Source organism: Lepidothrix coronata, unplaced genomic scaffold, assembly GCF_001604755.1.
Source record: "Lepidothrix coronata isolate B3197 unplaced genomic scaffold, Lepidothrix_coronata-1.0 Scaffold199, whole genome shotgun sequence".
NCBI classification, from domain to species: domain Eukaryota; kingdom Metazoa; phylum Chordata; class Aves; order Passeriformes; family Pipridae; genus Lepidothrix; species Lepidothrix coronata.
The window spans coordinates 1,462,663-1,480,602 of record NW_016690379.1 but is presented as its reverse complement, the minus strand read 5'-3'; the positions used below and the strand labels follow the sequence as shown (position 1 = coordinate 1,480,602).

At 62.7% G+C, this 17,940-nt stretch overlaps 2 protein-coding genes across 6 annotated transcripts; one reads left to right on the top strand and one right to left on the bottom strand.

Annotated features, from left to right (window-relative positions):
- Window positions 1-6,325: 6,325 nt before the first annotated feature.
- PRICKLE4 (prickle planar cell polarity protein 4) lies at window positions 6,326-9,181 on the top strand. Its single transcript, XM_017832087.1, has 7 exons — window positions 6,326-6,373; window positions 6,435-6,542; window positions 6,620-6,757; window positions 6,849-7,049; window positions 7,300-7,486; window positions 7,655-7,978; window positions 8,255-9,181. The coding sequence occupies exons 1-7, from the start codon at window positions 6,326-6,328 to the stop codon at window positions 8,737-8,739; spliced, it is 1,491 nt and encodes a 496-aa protein (XP_017687576.1). The 3' UTR covers window positions 8,740-9,181.
- A 213-nt stretch (window positions 9,182-9,394) lies between these two features.
- Window positions 9,395-17,940, bottom strand: LOC108505788 (basic salivary proline-rich protein 2-like). 5 transcript variants are annotated; one of them, XM_017832094.1, is made up of 15 exons: window positions 17,580-17,939; window positions 17,323-17,539; window positions 14,954-15,121; window positions 14,571-14,690; window positions 13,395-13,565; window positions 13,154-13,306; window positions 12,881-12,960; window positions 12,448-12,602; window positions 12,216-12,355; window positions 11,999-12,118; window positions 11,614-11,730; window positions 11,156-11,416; window positions 10,888-11,046; window positions 10,231-10,338; window positions 9,395-9,926 (listed from the first exon to the last, which is right to left on the bottom strand). In XM_017832094.1, the coding sequence occupies exons 2-15, from the start codon at window positions 17,332-17,334 to the stop codon at window positions 9,744-9,746; spliced, it is 1,947 nt and encodes a 648-aa protein (XP_017687583.1). In that variant the 5' UTR covers window positions 17,335-17,539; window positions 17,580-17,939; the 3' UTR covers window positions 9,395-9,743. The 5 variants fall into 5 exon arrangements, with proteins under 5 accessions (XP_017687583.1, XP_017687584.1, XP_017687587.1 ...); XM_017832095.1 differs by having other exon boundaries at window positions 11,204-11,416; window positions 17,323-17,940; XM_017832098.1 differs by having other exon boundaries at window positions 17,323-17,939.

Genomic DNA, 17,940 nt, shown 5'->3' with positions numbered 1-17,940 from the left:
GTGAAAGGGGGTCAGGGGGCGCGGGGGCAGGAGGGGCTGCTGGGGGGCACTTAAGCAGTCACAGCCCCCTGGTTCCCAGCCCCACCAGTACCGGAGCACTGAACCAGTGCAGGCAATGGCAGCTCAGTGCTGGGGTCCCACAGGCGGCCGCACCCCCAGACCACCTCGATGGGCACCTGATTGCTCAGGGCCGGGCTCTGCAGGATCCCAGCTCAGCCCCAGGACTCCTGATGTGATCTAATAAACGATAACACCCACGGAGGGCATGTGGCCTGGGATGGGGCACAGCTTTCCCGCCGGGAACATGGGGGGTCCCCAGGGATGCTGCCGGTCACACTCTGGTCACCCCACGGTGCTCCGGCAGCAGGGACCCCTCGGGCTGGTGTCGTGCCCCTCACACACACCTGGTGCAGGTGTGGCCTCACCTGGCGCCCAGGGGATGTTCCCATGGGGCAGTGGCTGATCCCACCTGGGAAAGCCCCGAGTGACCCCTCTGTGCACTCAGCCCCTGTGTCTCCCAGCGAGGACTTTGCCCATTAACCCTCCTGCCCTGTGGAGGGATGGAGGAGTGGGGGAGTGCAGGGCAGGGGGGGCCCCACCACCACCCAGGGGTACAAAGTCCACTGCAGCAAATGGGCCGAGATAAAGCTGCAGAAACCAACCTCCCATCAAAGCCAAACAGGGAATGAACGTCCCAGTGCACATCTGAGACCTTAAAGGGACCCTGGGGAGTGACAGCACTGGCTGGACAGCCCCGACAGGACCCCTTTGTGGGGGAGGAGGACACTGGAGATGGTCACTTGCCCCATCTTTTCCTCCTCCTTCTGCCCCTGCCCAGGTGATTTGGCAGAGAGTCCTCGAATGGTTGCAGAGAATCCTCAAATGGTTTGGGTTGGAGGGACCTTAAAGATCATGTTCTACACTGGACACATTCCACTAGCCCAGGTTGCTTCAAGCCCCGTCCAACCTGGCCCTGAACATTTCCAGGGATGGGGCAACCACAGGCTCTATAAAGCACCAATAATCTGTGCACCAGCACCGCCCTGCGCGGCCTCGCCCAGCCTGGCCACGTCCTCTGACAAATTACCATCCCTGTGGATTTAGGCCACAGTCCTGACCCTAATCCCAAAATATACACGAGCCACCTGCACCTCTCAGAGCTCCCAAAGGAGCCCCAAAACAAGCCAGAGCTCCTGAGACATGTGGGTGGCAGAGATCCAGGCTGACCCCCACGGACGGTTGGGTGTCTGTGCTCATCCCCAAAGTCACATCAGCAGGCAGGAAAATCTTACAGCATGTGAGAAATCCACAGAAGCACAACAAAGACGCTCTGCCTCGCGTCAGGCTCTGATAAATTTTGCCCTGGCTCCTGCCCGGGTGGAATTGCTGAGCCGGAGCCGGTCGGAATGGCTTGTAGGAACCTCGTCAGGTGTTCAGGGCTTGTGGAAACTAGGACATCCTGACTTGCCGCTGGCTAACTCCTTTGTGAGAGCCCAGCCAAAGTTTCTCCACCTCTAAATTGGGGTGTAATGACACTTCCCCCTCTTTCATGAAGCTTCAGCTCTTTCTGATGTCGGTAGGAAAATAAATCACCGCGCGGGATCATAAAAGTCATCAAACGGCAACCTGGGGTGAACCGAGCCGCAGAGGGAGGGAAGGGCGCGGGCGCTCGGAAAATGAGAGGTAGGAGCAAACCAGATGTCATCGGGAGCTCTTTCCCCTGTAGGGTTAATGTACCCCCCCCTTCCCCTCCCTGCCTGCCCTGGAATTCCAGCCATTGGCTGGCTCCCGAGGTTTAGGCTAAAAAGCCTGTAATTAGGACCCCGGCTGCCGCGGAGCCAGTGCCTGGGCAGGCAGGGGAAAAAAAAAGAGAGAGGGAAAAAAAAAAAAAAAAAAAAGAGCGTTTCCCTGAGTGAGCTTGGATGTTTTCCTTTCGCTTCGCAAAGTTTTCCCAGCCCGGGCTCCATTCCCTCGCGTCCTCCGGAGCAGGGCGGGACGGCGGCGGCCGGCGCGGGGCTGGAGCGGGCGGCGGAGCCCGCAGCGGCGGAGCGCGGGGCCCGCAGCGCCGGGAAGGGGCAGGTACGTGCCGCTGGAAGGGGTTGCCGGGGTCGGGTCCCCCAGCTACGCGTGGAGCTGGAGCTGCGGGAGAAGGGGATCGGGAGGCGGGGGCGGCGGGAGGGTCCCCGGTCGGGAATCGCTGCGAGGGGAAAAGGACGGGAGCGAGGGGAACGGGGGGATTTTGGCTGTTCTCCGGGAGAAATAATTGGGGCCGGGAGTGATATCGTTGCCCCCGCCGCCTTTGTTTTCGGGAAAACGTCCCCTGAGAGCGGGAGGTGACGCCTGTTCCATCGTGCCAGACCCTGCCAGCCCGGAGCAGGCAGGTGCGCGGGCAGGGGGCGGGCAGGGCTGCCCGGCACGACGAGGGGCTCTGGGAAGGGGCGTTGGCTCCACCATCCCTCCTCTACCCGAGATCCGGCGGGAATGGGATGTTTTGGGGTTGGAGATGGAGCTTGGCCCCTTCACGCATCGATGTGCTGGGCCATGATAGGATGGCCGTGGGGAGAAGTGGAGTGATGGGTCTTCATCGTGGTGGCCACGGGGACATGAAGGTGGTGGGTCTTCATCCTGGTGGCCGCGGGGAGAGCAGGGCTGGGGGTCTCTGTCCATACCTGCGGATGTACAAAGGCTGAGTTAGGGTGGGTTAAGGGGTTACTGCTCCCCGCCCAGCTGGGACAGCCAGCCATGCCTGTGGGATGGGGGAAAACACACCGAGAAAAGCCCTTTGCAGCACTGGCACATCATCTAGTGAGCAAACAGGCCACAGCATCGGCCACCGTCCCCTCTGGTGGCGTGGAGAACACAGTGCTGTGTGGCAGAGCAGGATGCTGAGACACCCCCCATCATCTGGGGGGCTGCACTGAGGCTGGCCCGTGATCTGCTGTGCCCAGCCAGTGGCACCAAGCATTGCTGCACCTCGGGCCATCCCAAATCCAAGAGGCACAGCAGGCTCCTCCGTGAGACTGGCTCCAGGTCTCCAGCCTGGCTCGGGCTGTGCTGCAGGACTCGCTGCTCCAGCTCGCCCTGCCAGACCTCAGCTTATCTCACCCCAGAAGATGCATCTTTATTGCTCTGCATCTTTGTTCCACGCACCTTCATCGCAGCTGTGTTGACAGGAGCTCAAGCAAAAACAGGTTATCCCGTGGGTGAGGTGAACACGGAGCTGTTCCTCTGGAAGCTGCCAGTGCTGCTGGGCGCTCTAAGGGGATCAGGGCTTTTTGGTCACGGTGAGATGTTGTGTTTCCTGGGGGTTGTGGAGCTGGGGAGTGTTTGGTGGTTCTGAAAAATTGGCTGGAGGGGGTCTGGAAGTGGGTCTTCTAAGGTGGAGAGGTGGTTGTAGAAAAGCAAAGCTGTGGCAGAGATGCAGATCGGCCCCTGCCGTGCTGGGAACAGGGAGCCTGTGCTGAATTCCGAATGGGCTGGGGTGGCTGCACTCCAAGTTAATGTGTGACCTTGGCAGGAGAGGGCTGGGAGCCCACACATACTCCCTCAGCCAGCTGGAGACAGGGGCTGCTCCCGGGGAGCCAAATAAGATTAATATTCCCAGGAATTTTAGCCGCTTGTACCCAGGGAGCTGTGCCTGCTTCCGATCCTTCGGAGAGCAAAGGGAGCAGAGCAATCGCATCCAGAGGAGCTCCCAGAGGAGCTCCCAGAGGCTTTTACAGCAAAGGCAAATGACAGCCAGTGGCACCCAGCCTGTCCAACTGGTCTGTCACATGTCCCTTCCTGGGGACTCGCTGGCAGGGAGAAGCAGCTCCCCAAAGTGCCACTGTGCCCCTGATGCCTGGTCCGGGCTCTCCCGTCCCTGGGTTTGAGGGCAGGGGCAGGCTGGGAGCATCCCTGTATCCCAGCAGGGAAGGGCAATAGCAGGAGTGCCCGGAGGCAGCGAGGGAGGGCAGGAAGGAAGAGGGGACAGGGATGGGGAGCAGAGGAGACAGACCTGTTGGGGCTGCCTGGCTCTTTAGCATGGGAGGCGCGTACCTGTGTCACCGTCTGGGGCTAATTACAGGGACTTGTTTACAGCCCAGACGGCTGCCAGCCAGCGTAATCACATCAAACTGGGCTGGGCTGGGCTCTCCAGCACATCCCCATGGATCCACAGCAGCCAGCAGCCCTGCCCAAGCCACGCTCCCCCAGCATCACCCCACTGTGCCGGTGGCCCTGGGACAGGGTGCCCAGTGCCACAGGGCTGGGGCCACGCTGGCACCACCAGCCCCACTGAGTCCCTGGAGCATCAGCGGGGTCTAATTACAGCAAAGCCCCAGCAGATTAGACAAATGCAGCTTGGAGGCTTAATGAGCCAAGCACAGCCTGGGAATGCCTCCCACTGGGGAGAGAGAAACAGGGACACGTTACCCAAACCAGGCAGAAACAGAGCTGGGGCCAGACACTGAGCCCACAGAGGTCCCCACTCAGCATCCTCAGGGACACACAGTCCTGCTCCTCCTGTAGAGCCAAGACTGTTTCCTGGCCCAGCAGTGGGCCCTCACCAAGCCAGCAAAGCCAGGGCTCTCCTTGAGCTGCAAATACAGAGTTGGGCCAGATTATTTCATCCCTATCCCAAAGCACAGCTTTGAACAGCACCCTGCAACCAGCCCTGCACCCTCCTGCGCTGCCCCAGGGCTGGCAGACCCCAAAACACAGCTTTGAACAGCACCCTGCAACCAGCCCTGCACCCTCCTGTGCTGCCCCAGGGCTGGCAGACCCCAAAGCCCAGGAAAAAGCAAGCAGCCCTTTTGTTTTATCCCGCTGATTAGCCAATGTGCAGCGTTAATCATTGACCCAGGTGCAGGGCAGGGAAACCTGAGCTGCCCGGGCTGAGCCCACCCACTCCCAGCTCCAGAGCTGCCACATCCCAGCACCCCGAGATGCTGCATAGGAAGGGGCACACTGGCAGCAGAGGCTGAGCTGGGGGTGTTGAAGGTGTTTAGTGGGAGCAGTGGGGGTGCTGGTGCTGGCCAGGATGTCCCTGACAGCGCGGGCAGGGGGGATACACCGGTCCCATCCCAGTGCGGAGAAGGGAACGGGTCCTCATGGTGGCAGAGGAGTAGGAGGACCCAGGTAGACAGTTTGGGGGTTCCCACCCCTCAGCCCTGAGCCCGAGACGAGCTGTTTTCTGCATGGAAACACTTTCCAGAGCAGTTGATCCATCCATGGTGGGCGTTGCACTGGGTGAATCCAGGGGTGCCCTGGGGCTGTTTGGTCACACCCCCCCAGGCAGCAGTTCAGCTCCATCCCACCCACAGCCCACCTGCATCCCACCGGGGCAGGAATCACGGGTTGAGGGCTTCAGGCTCTGGGCTGGCGTCCAGGGAACCCCAGGAGCCACCACATCACCATCTCGCCTTTGTTTTGGAAAGCCAGGGCAGGAAGGAAGCGCGTGGTGGAAAGCGCCCGCGCGGGGAGGAGGGGACGGCTGGGGATGGGTTTCCACTGCGTAACCCCGGGCCAGGCGTGGTGGTGGTGGCTGGGCCAGCCGGGCAGGAACAGCCGCCCGGGGCGGAACAATGGCAGCCCAAGGGGAAGGAATTATTTTCCACTGAGTTGGGCTAAACCTCAGCCTGTTCCCACTGCCCCCGCTCAGGGCTGGGCCACTCAAACAGGGATTAGCCACCACCCAGCAGAGGACTGGTGGCAGTTGGGGAAAATCTCCTGCTGTGGATGAGCAAAAAGCCGGGGCTGTTTTCCAAAGCCTCTTCCAGCTTGAGCTCGGACACCTGGGGTCTTCCCTACTTGGCTTAAACCCATCACCATCACATCCCCTCCCAGTGCCTCCTGCTTGGCAGATAGAGCCCCAGCCCTGCTGAGTGCCTGCACCTTGGGTGTGGATTTGCTGTAACTCCCACAGAGAAAGGAGCCCCCAAAAGCCCTTGAACTCCTGCAGTGGTTCAGCCAAAGGTTTCAAGGTCATGGTGACACTGAACATCCTCCTGGCTGGACCTGCTCCAGGGTCCCTCCCTGGGACAGGTGGCTGCTCGTCCTGCTGCCACATGGAAACAGATTACATGTCCTGGGGATGGGTCTCTCCTCCCTGCCTCACCAAGGGTCTCACCAGCCCATGCCCTCTCTCCCCAGCTCATGTCCCTGCCTCGCCCTGCATGGCCCCAGCGAGATGAGCCCCCGTCCTGCGGCACCACCACCGGCCTCCCTCCGGCCTCCTCCGACAGCGACTCCGGCTGTGCCCTGGAAGAGTACCCGGAACCCCCTGCGGACCCCGCACCCCCCGAGGTGGGCAGCACCCTGGTTCTCCCCCAGCTCCGTGGGTGCCATGCACGGGAGGTTCCCACAGCAGAGCCCTGGGATTAAACACATTCTAGCAATGCAGCTCAATCCCCCTAAAATTCTGCCTGTCTCTCTCTCCCGTGCCCCCTCCCAAGGCCCCGCCGTGCCTCGGCCCCCGCTCGCCGCAGCCCGGCTCTCCCTCCGACAGGACGCGGCTCCGCGCCAGAGCCCTCCTGCAGCAGCTGCCTCCCCAGGACTGCGATGTAAGACACCTATTTTTGGGTGCTGCCCACCCCTGGCTTCCCCCCCGTGCCCCGCTCACCTCCGTATCCCCGTGCAGGAGCGGTACTGCCCCGAGCTCGCCGAGGAGGAGCGGCGGCAGCTGCGAGCGTTCAGCGCCCGCCGGAGACGGGAGGCCCTGGGCCAGGGGCTGGCACGTCCCGTGCCCGGTCCCTGCCATGGCTGCCCCTGCAGGAAGGTGAGGTGTCCCCCCCAGCAGCCGTTCCCTGGCGGGGATCTGTCCCCAAAAGCCAGCCTGGCCCCAAACCCCGCATCCCTTTGCCTTGCAGTGCGGCAGGAGGCTGAACAAAGGCGACCCGGGGATTTCAGCGTCTCGGCTGGGGGACCAGTTCTGGCACCCGTCCTGCTTCTCCTGCCACTTCTGCCACCAGCCGCTGGTGGATCTCATCTACTTCCAGCAGGATGGGAGGATCTACTGTGGCCGGCACCACGCTGAGCTCTTCCGACCCCGCTGTGCCTCCTGCGACCAGGTGGGTGCTGGGCAGGGGGTGGCTTTGACCTCCCTTCGGCCGCTCAAAGCCCCTGCTCTTGGCTGGGGGCTGCGAATCCAGCAAGAACCGCTGATGGGCAGGAGGAAATGTTCCTTCCTGAGCCTTGCTGAGATCCCCGTGCCCATGCCACGGGATGGGGGCTCTTCCTCGCTCCTCAGCATGGCAAAGCATCCTCCAGACTGTGGGTTCTCCCGCTGGGCGCTGAGGATGGGTTGTTTTCCTGCTCCAGCTGATCTTCATGGAGGAGTGCATCGAGGCCGAGGGCCGGCGCTGGCACCTGGAGCACTTCTGCTGCCTGGAGTGTGACGTGCCCCTGCGCGGGCAGCGCTACGTGATGAGGAGCGGCCGGCCCTGCTGCCGCGCCTGCTTCGAGAGCCTCTTCGCCGAGCCCTGCCAGGCCTGCGGGGACCCCATCGGTACGGCCCGACCCCAGCCCGGGGGGGCTGCCCGTCCCTGCCGGGTGGGCGGGGGGTGGGCTGGGAGGGCTGCGGAGGACGGGTTTTGGCACACGGGGTTTTGGCACACGGGGTTTTGGCACATGGGCGCGGGAAGAGCCTCCCCCTCACCTGTGGTTGCCCCCCCAGGTGCTGACAGCGAGGGGGCCACCCACCAAGGGCTGCACTGGCACGCCCGGGCCGCCTGCTTCTGCTGCAGCCTGTGCCGAAAGCCGCTGCGGGGACAGCCCCTCACCTGCCGCCGCGGCCGCCTCTTCTGCTCCGACGCCTGCAGCCTGCGCCAGGGCTCGTCCTCCTCCTCCAGCGCCTCCGACTCCTCCGACTCGGCCTTTGCTTCAGCTCCGTCCCCGGACTCGACGCCCCTGTCCCGAGCTGGCCCGGCCAGCAGGACCACGCCGGGGTCCGGTGGCCCCTCGGCTCCAGGGGGCTGCAGGCAGCGCGTGGAAGGGGCTGGTAGGATCCTATGGGGGGGAACAGGGGCAATTCCAGGCTCTGCTCAGCCCCTGGGTGCTTCATGGGGAACGTCACACGGGGGCAGCCCAGTTTAGGGCTGGAGCAGCAGCGATGAGCCCCCAGCCCACCTCTCGTGGGAGGGCGAGCGGTGGGAGCTGGGGGTGGGCTGCTGCCACCTCCCCCGATGTCCCAGGGCAGCCCTCGGTGCACGAGGGTCTGTGGGAGGGCAGGCTCAGCCTTCTCCTTCCTCATTTACCCTTGCTTTCCTTCTTCCAGAGGCGCTTTTGGATCAGGCCCCTGTGCATCCTGCGTTCAGGAGCCCAGAGGACCACGGAGCAGCTGCCAAGGAGCGGAGCAGCGATGCTGTGCACGCAGGACCACCAGCCACCCACCCCTCCGCCCCCCAGCCCAGCCCAGAGGGGCCCAACGAGCCTGGAGCCTTGGGCCACCCACATTTGGGGGGCCCTGACCCCCGAACACCCATGGGCCATGGAAACCCCCCCTCCCGAGCGGGCACGTCCCCCCCCCGGCACAGCCCCCGGCCGGAGCACATCGACCTGCAGGACATCACGGAGGAGGAGGACTCCTGGTGTCCCACCTGCTCCTCATCTTCGGACTCGGACTCGGAGGAAGAGGGTTTCTTTTTTGGGAAGCCCATCCCCAAGCCCGGGATGAATTCCCTGGGCAGGGAGCCCCCGGGGAAGGCTGGGGGCAGGACGGCCAAGCCCCGGGGCAGCAGCAAACACTGCAGTGTGTCCTAGCAGTGGGGACACGGGGTCCCTGACGTCCTGCCAGCCCCTGCTGGGTGCTGCCACGGTCTCAACATGTTCCAAGTGCGTTTTGGACGTGGCCCAAGGCTGGTGGGAGAAGCTGCTGGGATCCTTCCCCCCCGGCAGCTGCTGGCAAAGCACAGCCTGCAATTCCTGCCGGCCTCTCCCGCAATTAGGAACAGGTAAAGCAGGAAGGGAGCAGAGCTCACCTGGGCTCCAGCACCTCAGACATGGCAGCAGCTCCAGGGAGAGCAGCCGGTGCTCCTGACAAGGGCAGCTGCCTGCACCAGACCTCTGGGCCAGGGTCGGATCCTTTGGATCCTTCCCTGGGACTCCTCCTTGCAGGATGAGCACCACTGCCACGTGCTCTCCATCTCTGGTGCCACCACGTCCTGGTGGCACCGCGGGGAGGGACCAGGGGGGCAGCTCTGCTGCTGCCAGTGACAAAGCTCCAATAAAGTTTGGCTGAAATCTGAACGCAGGAGGGTCACCCACTGTGACACCGACCGTGCCACCAGGGCAGTGTGATCCCAGTGTGACCTCTGCCCTCTGCCACACCCCCCACGCTGGGTTCACTGTAGGAACCCTCCCTCACCTACCCCAGGAGAGCGGGATCAGAACGACGGCGGAGAGAGGGCTGCAACAAGAACAGGGTTTATTTTTAGATTTTAAACCAAGAACAACTCCTGGGGTTTGTGGGCACATCCCGGGGAACCAGGAATGGAGTGAGGAGCCTGGATGGAGGAGAGGGGCTGCTGCTCTCTCTCCCTCCCACCACCAGCCAGTAACACCAGCTCCTCCTTTGGCTGCACACAGAGGTTTGGGCAGGGTTAAAACTAAGCATACCCCCACCTTCCTCCCTCTCCAAGAGATATGGTGGGACTGCCAACATGTCCATGCCACTCTGACCCGCAGGCTCAGCACCACCTGAGCACGGCAGTGCCCTGGCACAGCCCCCCATCCCTCCCAGCCCGGCTGGAGGAGGGGGTGTCTCCTCAGGGGCTGGAGGTGGCTGAGTCGTAGCTGTCGATGAAATTCTCCAGCTCCTGCACGTGGTGGATCCAGCCCTGGCGCAGGTTGGCCCTGAGTGCCAGCCCCAGGGGTGCCTCCATGGAGGGCTCCTTCTGCAGCAGCATCGTGGCCACCACCGCGAAGTTGAGGCTGAACTGCTGGTACGACTGCAGGGCCGCAGGGTCAGCACCCCAAACCAGCAGCACACAGCTCCCCTGAGGGGTATTCCTCCCCCCACGCCCATGTTTTGGTCCACAACCCTCCTGGCAGCACCTGAGCCCCTGCAAACCCCTTCCGAGCAGCTTCCCCTGCAATCGCCATCACCAGGAGGGGTTTCCCACTGCCCCCCAAAACGCCGAGTGCACATCCTGTCACCCAGCATCGCTCCAGAAGGTCCTGGCCTGAGTCCCCCTCATCCTGCAGCAGGTCCCAGAGCCCCACACCCCTCAGCCAGGGGCCCCCAGGACTCACCAGCTCGATGGCCGCCTTCCTGGCGAGGACGGCGGCGGAGCGGAGATCCAGGCGGGATGGGGAGGGTGTCGGGAGCCTGAAGCAGAGCTGCTGCTGTCCATCCCCTGCCTGGGGGGTGGGAGAGGCAAGGAAAGATCAGATACTTTGGCAGGAACAGGGACTGGGCCAAACTGGGGCTGCCAGTACTGATTAGCCAGAGACTGGTCACCCTCTGAGGGACCTGCTGGGACTTTGGCTCCCCAGGGTTTCCCCCTTTCCCTTGGGTGCCAGAGCTGCCCCTGCTCCCCCTCTGCCCCAGCCCCAGCAGGGAGAGCTTCCAGCAGATTTCTGTCCCCCGTTAGGCAGTAATTAAGCTGCTCTGGAGTGCTCTCCTTGGCTTTGTTAAAGCTCCAGTCCTGGGGTTGTTCATGCTCCACACACTCCCACACACAAAATAACTCCAGTTATTCTGTTGGCCTTTCTCCAGCCCTCTCCCATTTATTGGCATCAGGGGCCGATACGGGCTCTGCCTCCAGACAAAGCAGCTCTTTAACCCCAGCCCAGAATCCTGCTGGGGTTCCAGAGGGATCCCACTCCACTGCTCCTGCTGTGGCAGTGCCCCCAGGCCCAGGGGACCAGCCCCATGTGGGGACCCAGGGGGGCACCCGGACCCCATACCAGGTTTGTCTCACTGGAGCCAGGAGAGTGCTGGGGCTCCGGTGAGGTCCTTGGTGAGGTGCAGGGATCAGGACAAGCCTGGCTGGGCTCTGCATCAGCTTCTGCTGCAGGTCCTGGCGGGACCTGAGAGTTTTCAGGTGGCTGAAGGCTCTCGAGAAGCTGTGGGAGAGAGAGGGGCTGGGGGAGGAAGGCAGGGGCTGTGCAGGAGGGGGCAGCCAGTGCTGCCAGCACAGCCCCAGCTGCAGCAGAGGCCTCGAGGGGCTCTCACCTGGGGAGGGGGACACGCCACAGAGCTGCCCCATGCTCTGAGACCCACCCCATCGTGGGCAGCTTCTGCCTCAGCTTCTCCAGCTCCACTTGGCAAACGCTGCTCTCCCCGGGAATGTGGGCTCAGCTCAGCACCCACCTCTGCAGAGCCGCTGGATGCCGGCTGTTCCCTCTCAGTGGGATCCAGAGGGGCTGCTGGGCTGTGGGGATGTGGCCCATCACCTGTGCCAGCCTCGGGGACAGCTGGACTGCCCCGCTCTACCTGTGCAAGGAGTTACAGGAGCGCTGCAGAGCCCACGGCGAGGGCGAAAAAGGGTCTGGAAAGGGGAATGTGCCTCCTCCCAGGCACTGATTTTGGGTGGGAATAAAAACTATCCATAGGGGAAGCAGCGTGCTGCTGGTGGGGAGGATCTGGGGAGCCCTGTGCTGACTCTGTGCCGCTCCCTGGGAATCCCATACCTTGAGGTGCTCCCCTGCCCTGGCAGAGTTCTCCTCCAGTGGGATTGGCTCCGCTCCCAAAGCACAGGGATCCTGGTCCTGGCTGCCCAGAGGTGTCTGCTCAGCTCCTGGCTCATCCTGGGGACAGGCAATGGCGTGAGGCTGGGACATGTCTGTCCCAGGAGAGGAGCTATGGGACAGGACCCACGGGGTGCTGAACCCCAAAGGAAACCACGGGGCTTTGCAGCCCCAGAGAAGAGTCTGGAAAAACTCCCATGCCTGGCAAGGAGACAGCGAGGTGGAGAGTGAAAGGGCTGGATGAGAGAGAGGAGGGAGGCGTTACAGTGGCCGAAGAGCCCTGGGGGTGCAGCCCCCCTGCCTGCCCTGGGAGCAGGGAATCTCCTACCGGTGTCCCCGGAGCCGCCTGCTCCGGCCCCGCAGCGCAGGGATCAGTGGCCGGGCTCCTCGGAGGGGTCCTGGCTGGCTCAGGGGTCTTGGGGACCTCCCCACTCCCCTCTGGCAGGTCCTGGGGGAAACCACGACAACACACAGGGCTCAGACCGAGCCCCCTCGGGTCACTGCTGGGAGCTGGGATGGGGGGGGGGCAGGTAAAACCCCCCAACCTGGCTCTGTTCCGGCCTCTCCACAGGCCCCTGGGGGGACGCGGGTGGCTGGGGAGGATCAGGGGGCTGCAGCTCTTTCCTGGCCACCGGCTGGCTCGTCTTGGGGCGGGGAGGAGAGGCCCTGGAGGGTGGTTTGTGCCCTGCAGAGCGGGAAACAACAGCAGCAGCTCCTGGCTCTGCTCAGGGAGATGCTGGAGAGCACCAAGGAAGCAGGAACGGGGGCAGCACAAACCTCTGGGGGGTCTGGGACCCCACCCACACGGGATCGGGGTCAGCTCCCGGTGGCTCCTGCGAAGGCGTCGGCCGTGTCTCCCCCTGGGGGGGTCACAGTCCCAGGGGGGGTCACAGTCCCAGGGGGGGCCCCCGCCATGGAACCCCCCTCGTCTCCTGCAGCAGCAAAGGCAGCCCCGGGGCCGGGGGGCACTTTAGGAAGGGGTCTCCAGTGCAATCCCCCTCTATGCTGAGCAGGGCCAGGAGTGTCACCCCGTGGCTGTGCCCCCACGCAGTGCCCACCCCCAGCGCCCCTTCGTGCCACCCCACAGCCACACAGACCCCCTGAGCCCCCCCCGTGGCTGTGCCCCCACGCAGTGCCCACCCCCAGCGCCCCTTCGTGCCACCCCACAGCCACACAGACCCCCTGAGCCCCCCCCGGGCACGGCACTCACCCTGGTGGGCCAGCAGGATGCCAGGGTGGGGGCTGCTCCTCCTCCAGGGGGGGTTCAGGACAGGGGCCAGGCTGCCACTCCTGTAGGAAAGGGGGTGGGTTTAGACAGGGAATGGGACAGGGAATCCTGCGACAGCAGAGCGGAGGCTGAGCTGGGAAACCCGTCCCCACACCCTGTCCTTGTCACCAGGGCAGTGAGTGGCCCCTGCCCCATTTTACCCACTCCCCAGCCTCAGTCCTGCAGCTGCTACCACCCCCCAACCCACAAGCTCACCAGGAACCAGTCCTGTGTGAAGTCCTCCTGAGGTCCTCTGCCATCCCAGGGGGGCGGGGGGTAGTCGTGGGGTGCCCATATCCTGTCCTCCTCCTCCCCGTTCCAAGGGATGCCATCAGGGCCAGGGAAGGGTCTGGGACCCCTGGGATGATGCTGCAACAAGGAATGGTTGCCCATGAGGATGGTGGCACACTGAGGACACTCACAAAGCTGCCACCCCCTCAGCCCATCTGCCCCTCACCGGGTTCCAGCCCTCTCCAAAGTCATCCACAGGCCCTCGGATTTCTTCTCTGTCATCCCAGGGGGGTGCTGGGGGATAGTCATGGGGTGCCCATATCCTGTCCTCCTCCTCCTCCGCGTTCCAAGGGATGCCATCAGGGCCAGGGAAGGGTCTGGGGTCCCTGGGGCTGGGCTGCAATGGGGAATTGTAGGTGAGGACAGCAGCTCACTGGGATGTTCTGGTTTTCCTGCTGTTCCCCCTCCCCACTAAGACCCTCAGCTCTTTCTGCCCCTCCTGCTCCCAGGGGAGCCCCTGATTTTGGCTACCCTGGATTTGTAGGGGAACCTCGACAACACCTTCTTGTAGCAGGACACAATTAGGGTGAAACAGGTCAAATTTCACCTAATTGCAGAGTTACCAGCGGTGGAGGGGGAGTCACGCTGCTGGTGGTGTCCAGGAAAGCTCAGAGCAGCCTGGCTCAAATATCCCAAAATTAAACACCACGAGGATGTGAAACCAAGCGTGTCCTGAGAGCAGTTGGCACTGGAGGGGATGTGGGGGACAGATGTTTCCTGAGAGGAACCAGAGAGCAGAAATAACTTATTTAAGGATAAATGGAGTTGTGCTGAGCTGGCAGGGCTCCCCCAGCAACGCCTCACTGACACTCCGTGGTTTCATCCTATAAAAGCTCAACCCCACCTTCTAACAGTGGGATTTCCAGCACAGTCCTCCTAGGAGTGCGTGTGGATTCCTCCCTGGAGCAGGGACACCCCTCAAGGTCCCTCCCTGAGGCTGAGCCGAAGAGATTTCTGTTGGTCTGGGTGAGTAACATGAATCTCTACTTAATAATTATTAATTTAACTTTGAAACCATTGATTTAATAAACAATGCACTACAGCAATGGTTACAACCATCTATAACATGATTAAGGCCCTTCAGTCTAATCATTACCACCAATGGAAATAAATAATTTATTTTACCTATGTGAATGTATTTGTTTTGCCATTCTTAACCCTGTGGGAGGGAAGTCGTGTGAAGCCTCCATTACACCCGTATAATCCTTCAGGCACAAACTTCTGACCAAGTCTGGGGCTGGATCCGGACTCCTCTGTGCCTGGGGGCTCCAGGGGAGCGTGTCCCTGAGGAACTCTGGCTGAGGGTCCCACTCTTCCCATGGCACATCCCCCAGCCCCTTACCCGGAACCATCCGCCCCGGCCCCTCCTGCGCCGGTGCTTCCAGGGCGGCTCATCCCAGGCGTCCTCGGGGCCGTGAGGGGGGCACGGCCCTGCTCCTGCTCCATCCCCCCACGGGCAGGGCTGTGGAGAGATGAGAGTGGTGAGACCCCCCCTGCGCCCCTGCCCCGGCCGGCTGCTGAGCAGGGACGGGGAGGCAGGAGCCCACCCGCCTCCTCTGCTGGCCGAGGGCCCAGACTGTTCCCAGTTCTTCCCCAAACCACAGCGATGTTCCCCGGGCTCCTCCATGCCCCGAGGGATGGAGCAGCGGGTGCCCACCCTCGCCCCCCAAAGCTCCTCCGCTCCCACCCGCCCTGGCAGTTCCCAGAGCGCCCAGACCCACCTACCTCCCTGGGGAAGCCCCTCCTGCAGCCCGGCGGGGGGAACATCCTGCCCGAAGAACGTCCTGGCCCCTGTCCCAGGAGAGGGAGAGGGGTGGGAAGGAGCCCACGTCCTGGCCCCTGTCCCAGGAGAGGGAGAGGGGTGGAGAGAAGCCCTCGGGGGCGTGGGATCTGCTGGAAGGGAGAGGTGAGGGTGAGCACAGGGTGAGCACGTCCCACAGGACGTCACTGCCGGCTCGGGAACACTGCCACCCAGGTGCCACCCTGTAAGGGGAGGACTTTCGATTTCGATGATCGGTGGAGCATAGAGGGGGAGAAAGTAATTCTATTAGGATGTGAAACCAGCCAGAGTATTGTACAATGTTACTTTATCGCACGAGTTAGCTGTGAGGCCCATTTTGTCTTTAGCCAGTTAACTGGATGTCCCTCATTATCAGAGCCGAGTTCCTCCTTGGCTTGGCTCCCTACTGCAAGATGGACACAAACACCCTTGAAACAGAGCGGTAGAGGTCGTACACAGGGGTGAGGAAGATGATGGTGAGAGGAAGATTGTGTGGGCAGGGGTCGCTGGCCCCTTGCCCTACAGCAGGGCAGGCACAGACTGTTGCTATCAGGGAATGAACAGGCAGGGTTTGGCTGCCACCTTACACTACGTACTGGCCCTACGTGGTGCAATGTAGAGCTGCTAAAATGGGGTGTCAGGACTGCTGGGGTGAGCGATCCTCATCCTGCCATCCTGCCTGTGTTGCTCTGTGGGGACGCCCGCTAAGCACGGGCACCGACCAGCTGCTGCAGATCCTGGCAGCCCTGGCCTGTCTGTGTAGGTGAGCACAGTCTATTGAGAGAAACCAAAAGTTTTATATCCTCTTTTGTATCCCTTTAATTCCCTTTTTACTAGTCAATACTGTAATAAAAGCTGTTTGTAGTATTATACGAATGCCAACCGATAAAGCAGGTTTTTTGTATTCTTTTTTAGCTTTTGATTCTCTTTGCTAGTAGTTGTTTTTTTCTCACTGCAATAAAAGATTTTTTTTTTTTAGTAGTGTTTGAATGTCTGTTGTACTTGCCTTTATTCCGGGCATGCATTCAAAGGAATTAACATGCACCCGCGGCGCTCCCGGAGCGCTGGGACACCTCCAGAGCCCCCCGCCAGCCTGGCATCGCAGTGGGGTGCCAGCCCCGCTCCAGGTTCCATCCCTGCTCCCACGGGACGGTCTGGGCTCTCCACAGGGACGGGAGATGCTCCCCAGGGCAGCCTTCGTGGCTCCCTCCCCGCCGGGCTGGGGGGTCAGAGATCGGGGGATGCTCCGACCCCAAACCGCCCAACCCCCGGCGGGCACTGAGCTGCAGAGCCACCCTCGCCCCGGGCACCGTCGGCAGGGACCACCCCGGGGCAGGGCCGGAGGGAAACACAAAAAACACGCTTTTGTCCCTAAATTGCGGTTTTACCTGGCACGGCAGTCCCGGGTCCTGCAAAACAACACTGAAGTACGGAGGACGGTGGGTTGGAGCGCCTTACATCCCTGAACCCCAATCCTGCACCCTAGCCCTGCACCTATGCACTCCCGACCTGCAGCTCTGCACCCTAATCCTGCACCCCTACGCCCCAATCTTGCACCCCTACGCCCCAGTCCTGCAGCCCCACAGCCCGCTCCGCTCCCTGGGGACGCCGGCTCTCCCCCAGCCTCTGGTTCCACCCCAATATCCGGCGGAACCGATCCCCCTCTCCGAGGAGCTCTCCCGGAGCGCTCCTGTCCCTCCCCCTGGCAGTTTTCCCTCCTCTTCCCATCCCGCTCCCGGCACTGATTCTGCCTCCGAGAGCAAACGCTCCTTACCGAGGGGGCACAGCCCCCCCAGTGCCCGAGGGTGCGCAGACCCCGGGCAGCGCCGCTTCCCTGATCCCCAGGGACAGCCAAAATCCTCCGGAAATCTCGGGTCCATCAGCAAACCGGCCTCAAAGCGGAGTGGGACGAAAGACCCTCGACTGGCACCCCATCAGCCCCTGGGTCTGCCCCGACCCCACCTCTGCGGAGCAACCCTGAAACGCGGGTCCTGCACCCCCAGGGTACACAAAGGGCGTCCCTGCACCCCCAGGGCATGGAGCATCCATGCAGGAGCGGATCCTGTACCTCCAGGGCATGGAACAATTGTGCAAGGAGGTTCCCTGCACACTGTGCAACCCCCCCCTTCCTCCAGCGCCTGCCACCGTCCAGCATCACCTGGATCAACCACACAATCCCCGGGATGCTCCAAGCCTTGTGCCGGGATATTTGGGGGGGCAGGGTTGCAGCAGAGCCTGCAGGGTCGAGGAGGGGAAAGAAGGATGAGGGGGTCCGGAGAACCCCGGCAGGACGGGACCCTCCCATCGCACCCACCTTTGCTGCCATGAGGGAGGAGCGGCCCCGGCACGCGGACGGGCCGGGGGCTGCTGGAACTGCCCGTGTCCGTCACTTCCCAGCGTGTCCCGACCACCTTCCAACGTGTCCGTCACTTCCCAGCGTGTCCCGACCACCTTCCAACGTGTCCGTCACTTCCCAGCGTGTCCCGACCACCTTCCAACGTGTCCGTCACTTCCCAGCGTGTCCCGACCACCTTCCAACGTGTCCCTCACTTCCCAGCGTGTCCCGACCACCTTCCAACGTGTCCCTCACTTCCCAGCGTGTCCCGATCACCTCCTGCCGCTGCAGCCGGGTTTGGGCCCCACTTGCAGCATCACCGGTCCCCAGCAGCCCTGGGGACGAGGCTCAGAGGGTCTCCCAAACTCTCTGCCCATCCAACTAGCCACCTCCCGCGCCAGCCGGGCACTGGACACCTCTGCCAGGCGCCTCCAGCCTCCCCTCCCCCTTATCTCCCTGCATTTCCCCCTGGCAGTGACGCTCCCGGACCTCCTTAGCCGCGGGCAGATGTGTTGGTACCAGGTACAGACATCCCGCCCACCCCCAGTCATTTATCACCTTCCCCTGCCCCGAGAACACCCGCGGCAGAAGAGGGAG

Excerpts from the sequence above, each read along its gene's own strand:
- PRICKLE4 (XM_017832087.1), top strand. The coding sequence starts at position 6,326 with ATGCACGGGAGGTTCCCACAGCAGAGCCCTGGGATTAAACACATTCTA. Across the intron at positions 6,758-6,848 it reads ATGGCTGCCCCTGCAGGAAG|TGCGGCAGGAGGCTGAACAA; the intron begins GTGAGGTGTCCC and ends TTTGCCTTGCAG. Across the intron at positions 7,487-7,654 it reads GGCCTGCGGGGACCCCATCG|GTGCTGACAGCGAGGGGGCC; the intron begins GTACGGCCCGAC and ends TTGCCCCCCCAG.
- LOC108505788 (XM_017832098.1), bottom strand. Across the intron at positions 14,691-14,953 it reads GGAGGGGCTTCCCCAGGGAG|CCCTGCCCGTGGGGGGATGG; the intron begins GTAGGTGGGTCT and ends ATCTCTCCACAG. Across the intron at positions 10,339-10,887 it reads GCTCCAGTGAGACAAACCTG|GCAGGGGATGGACAGCAGCA; the intron begins GTATGGGGTCCG and ends CCCACCCCCCAG.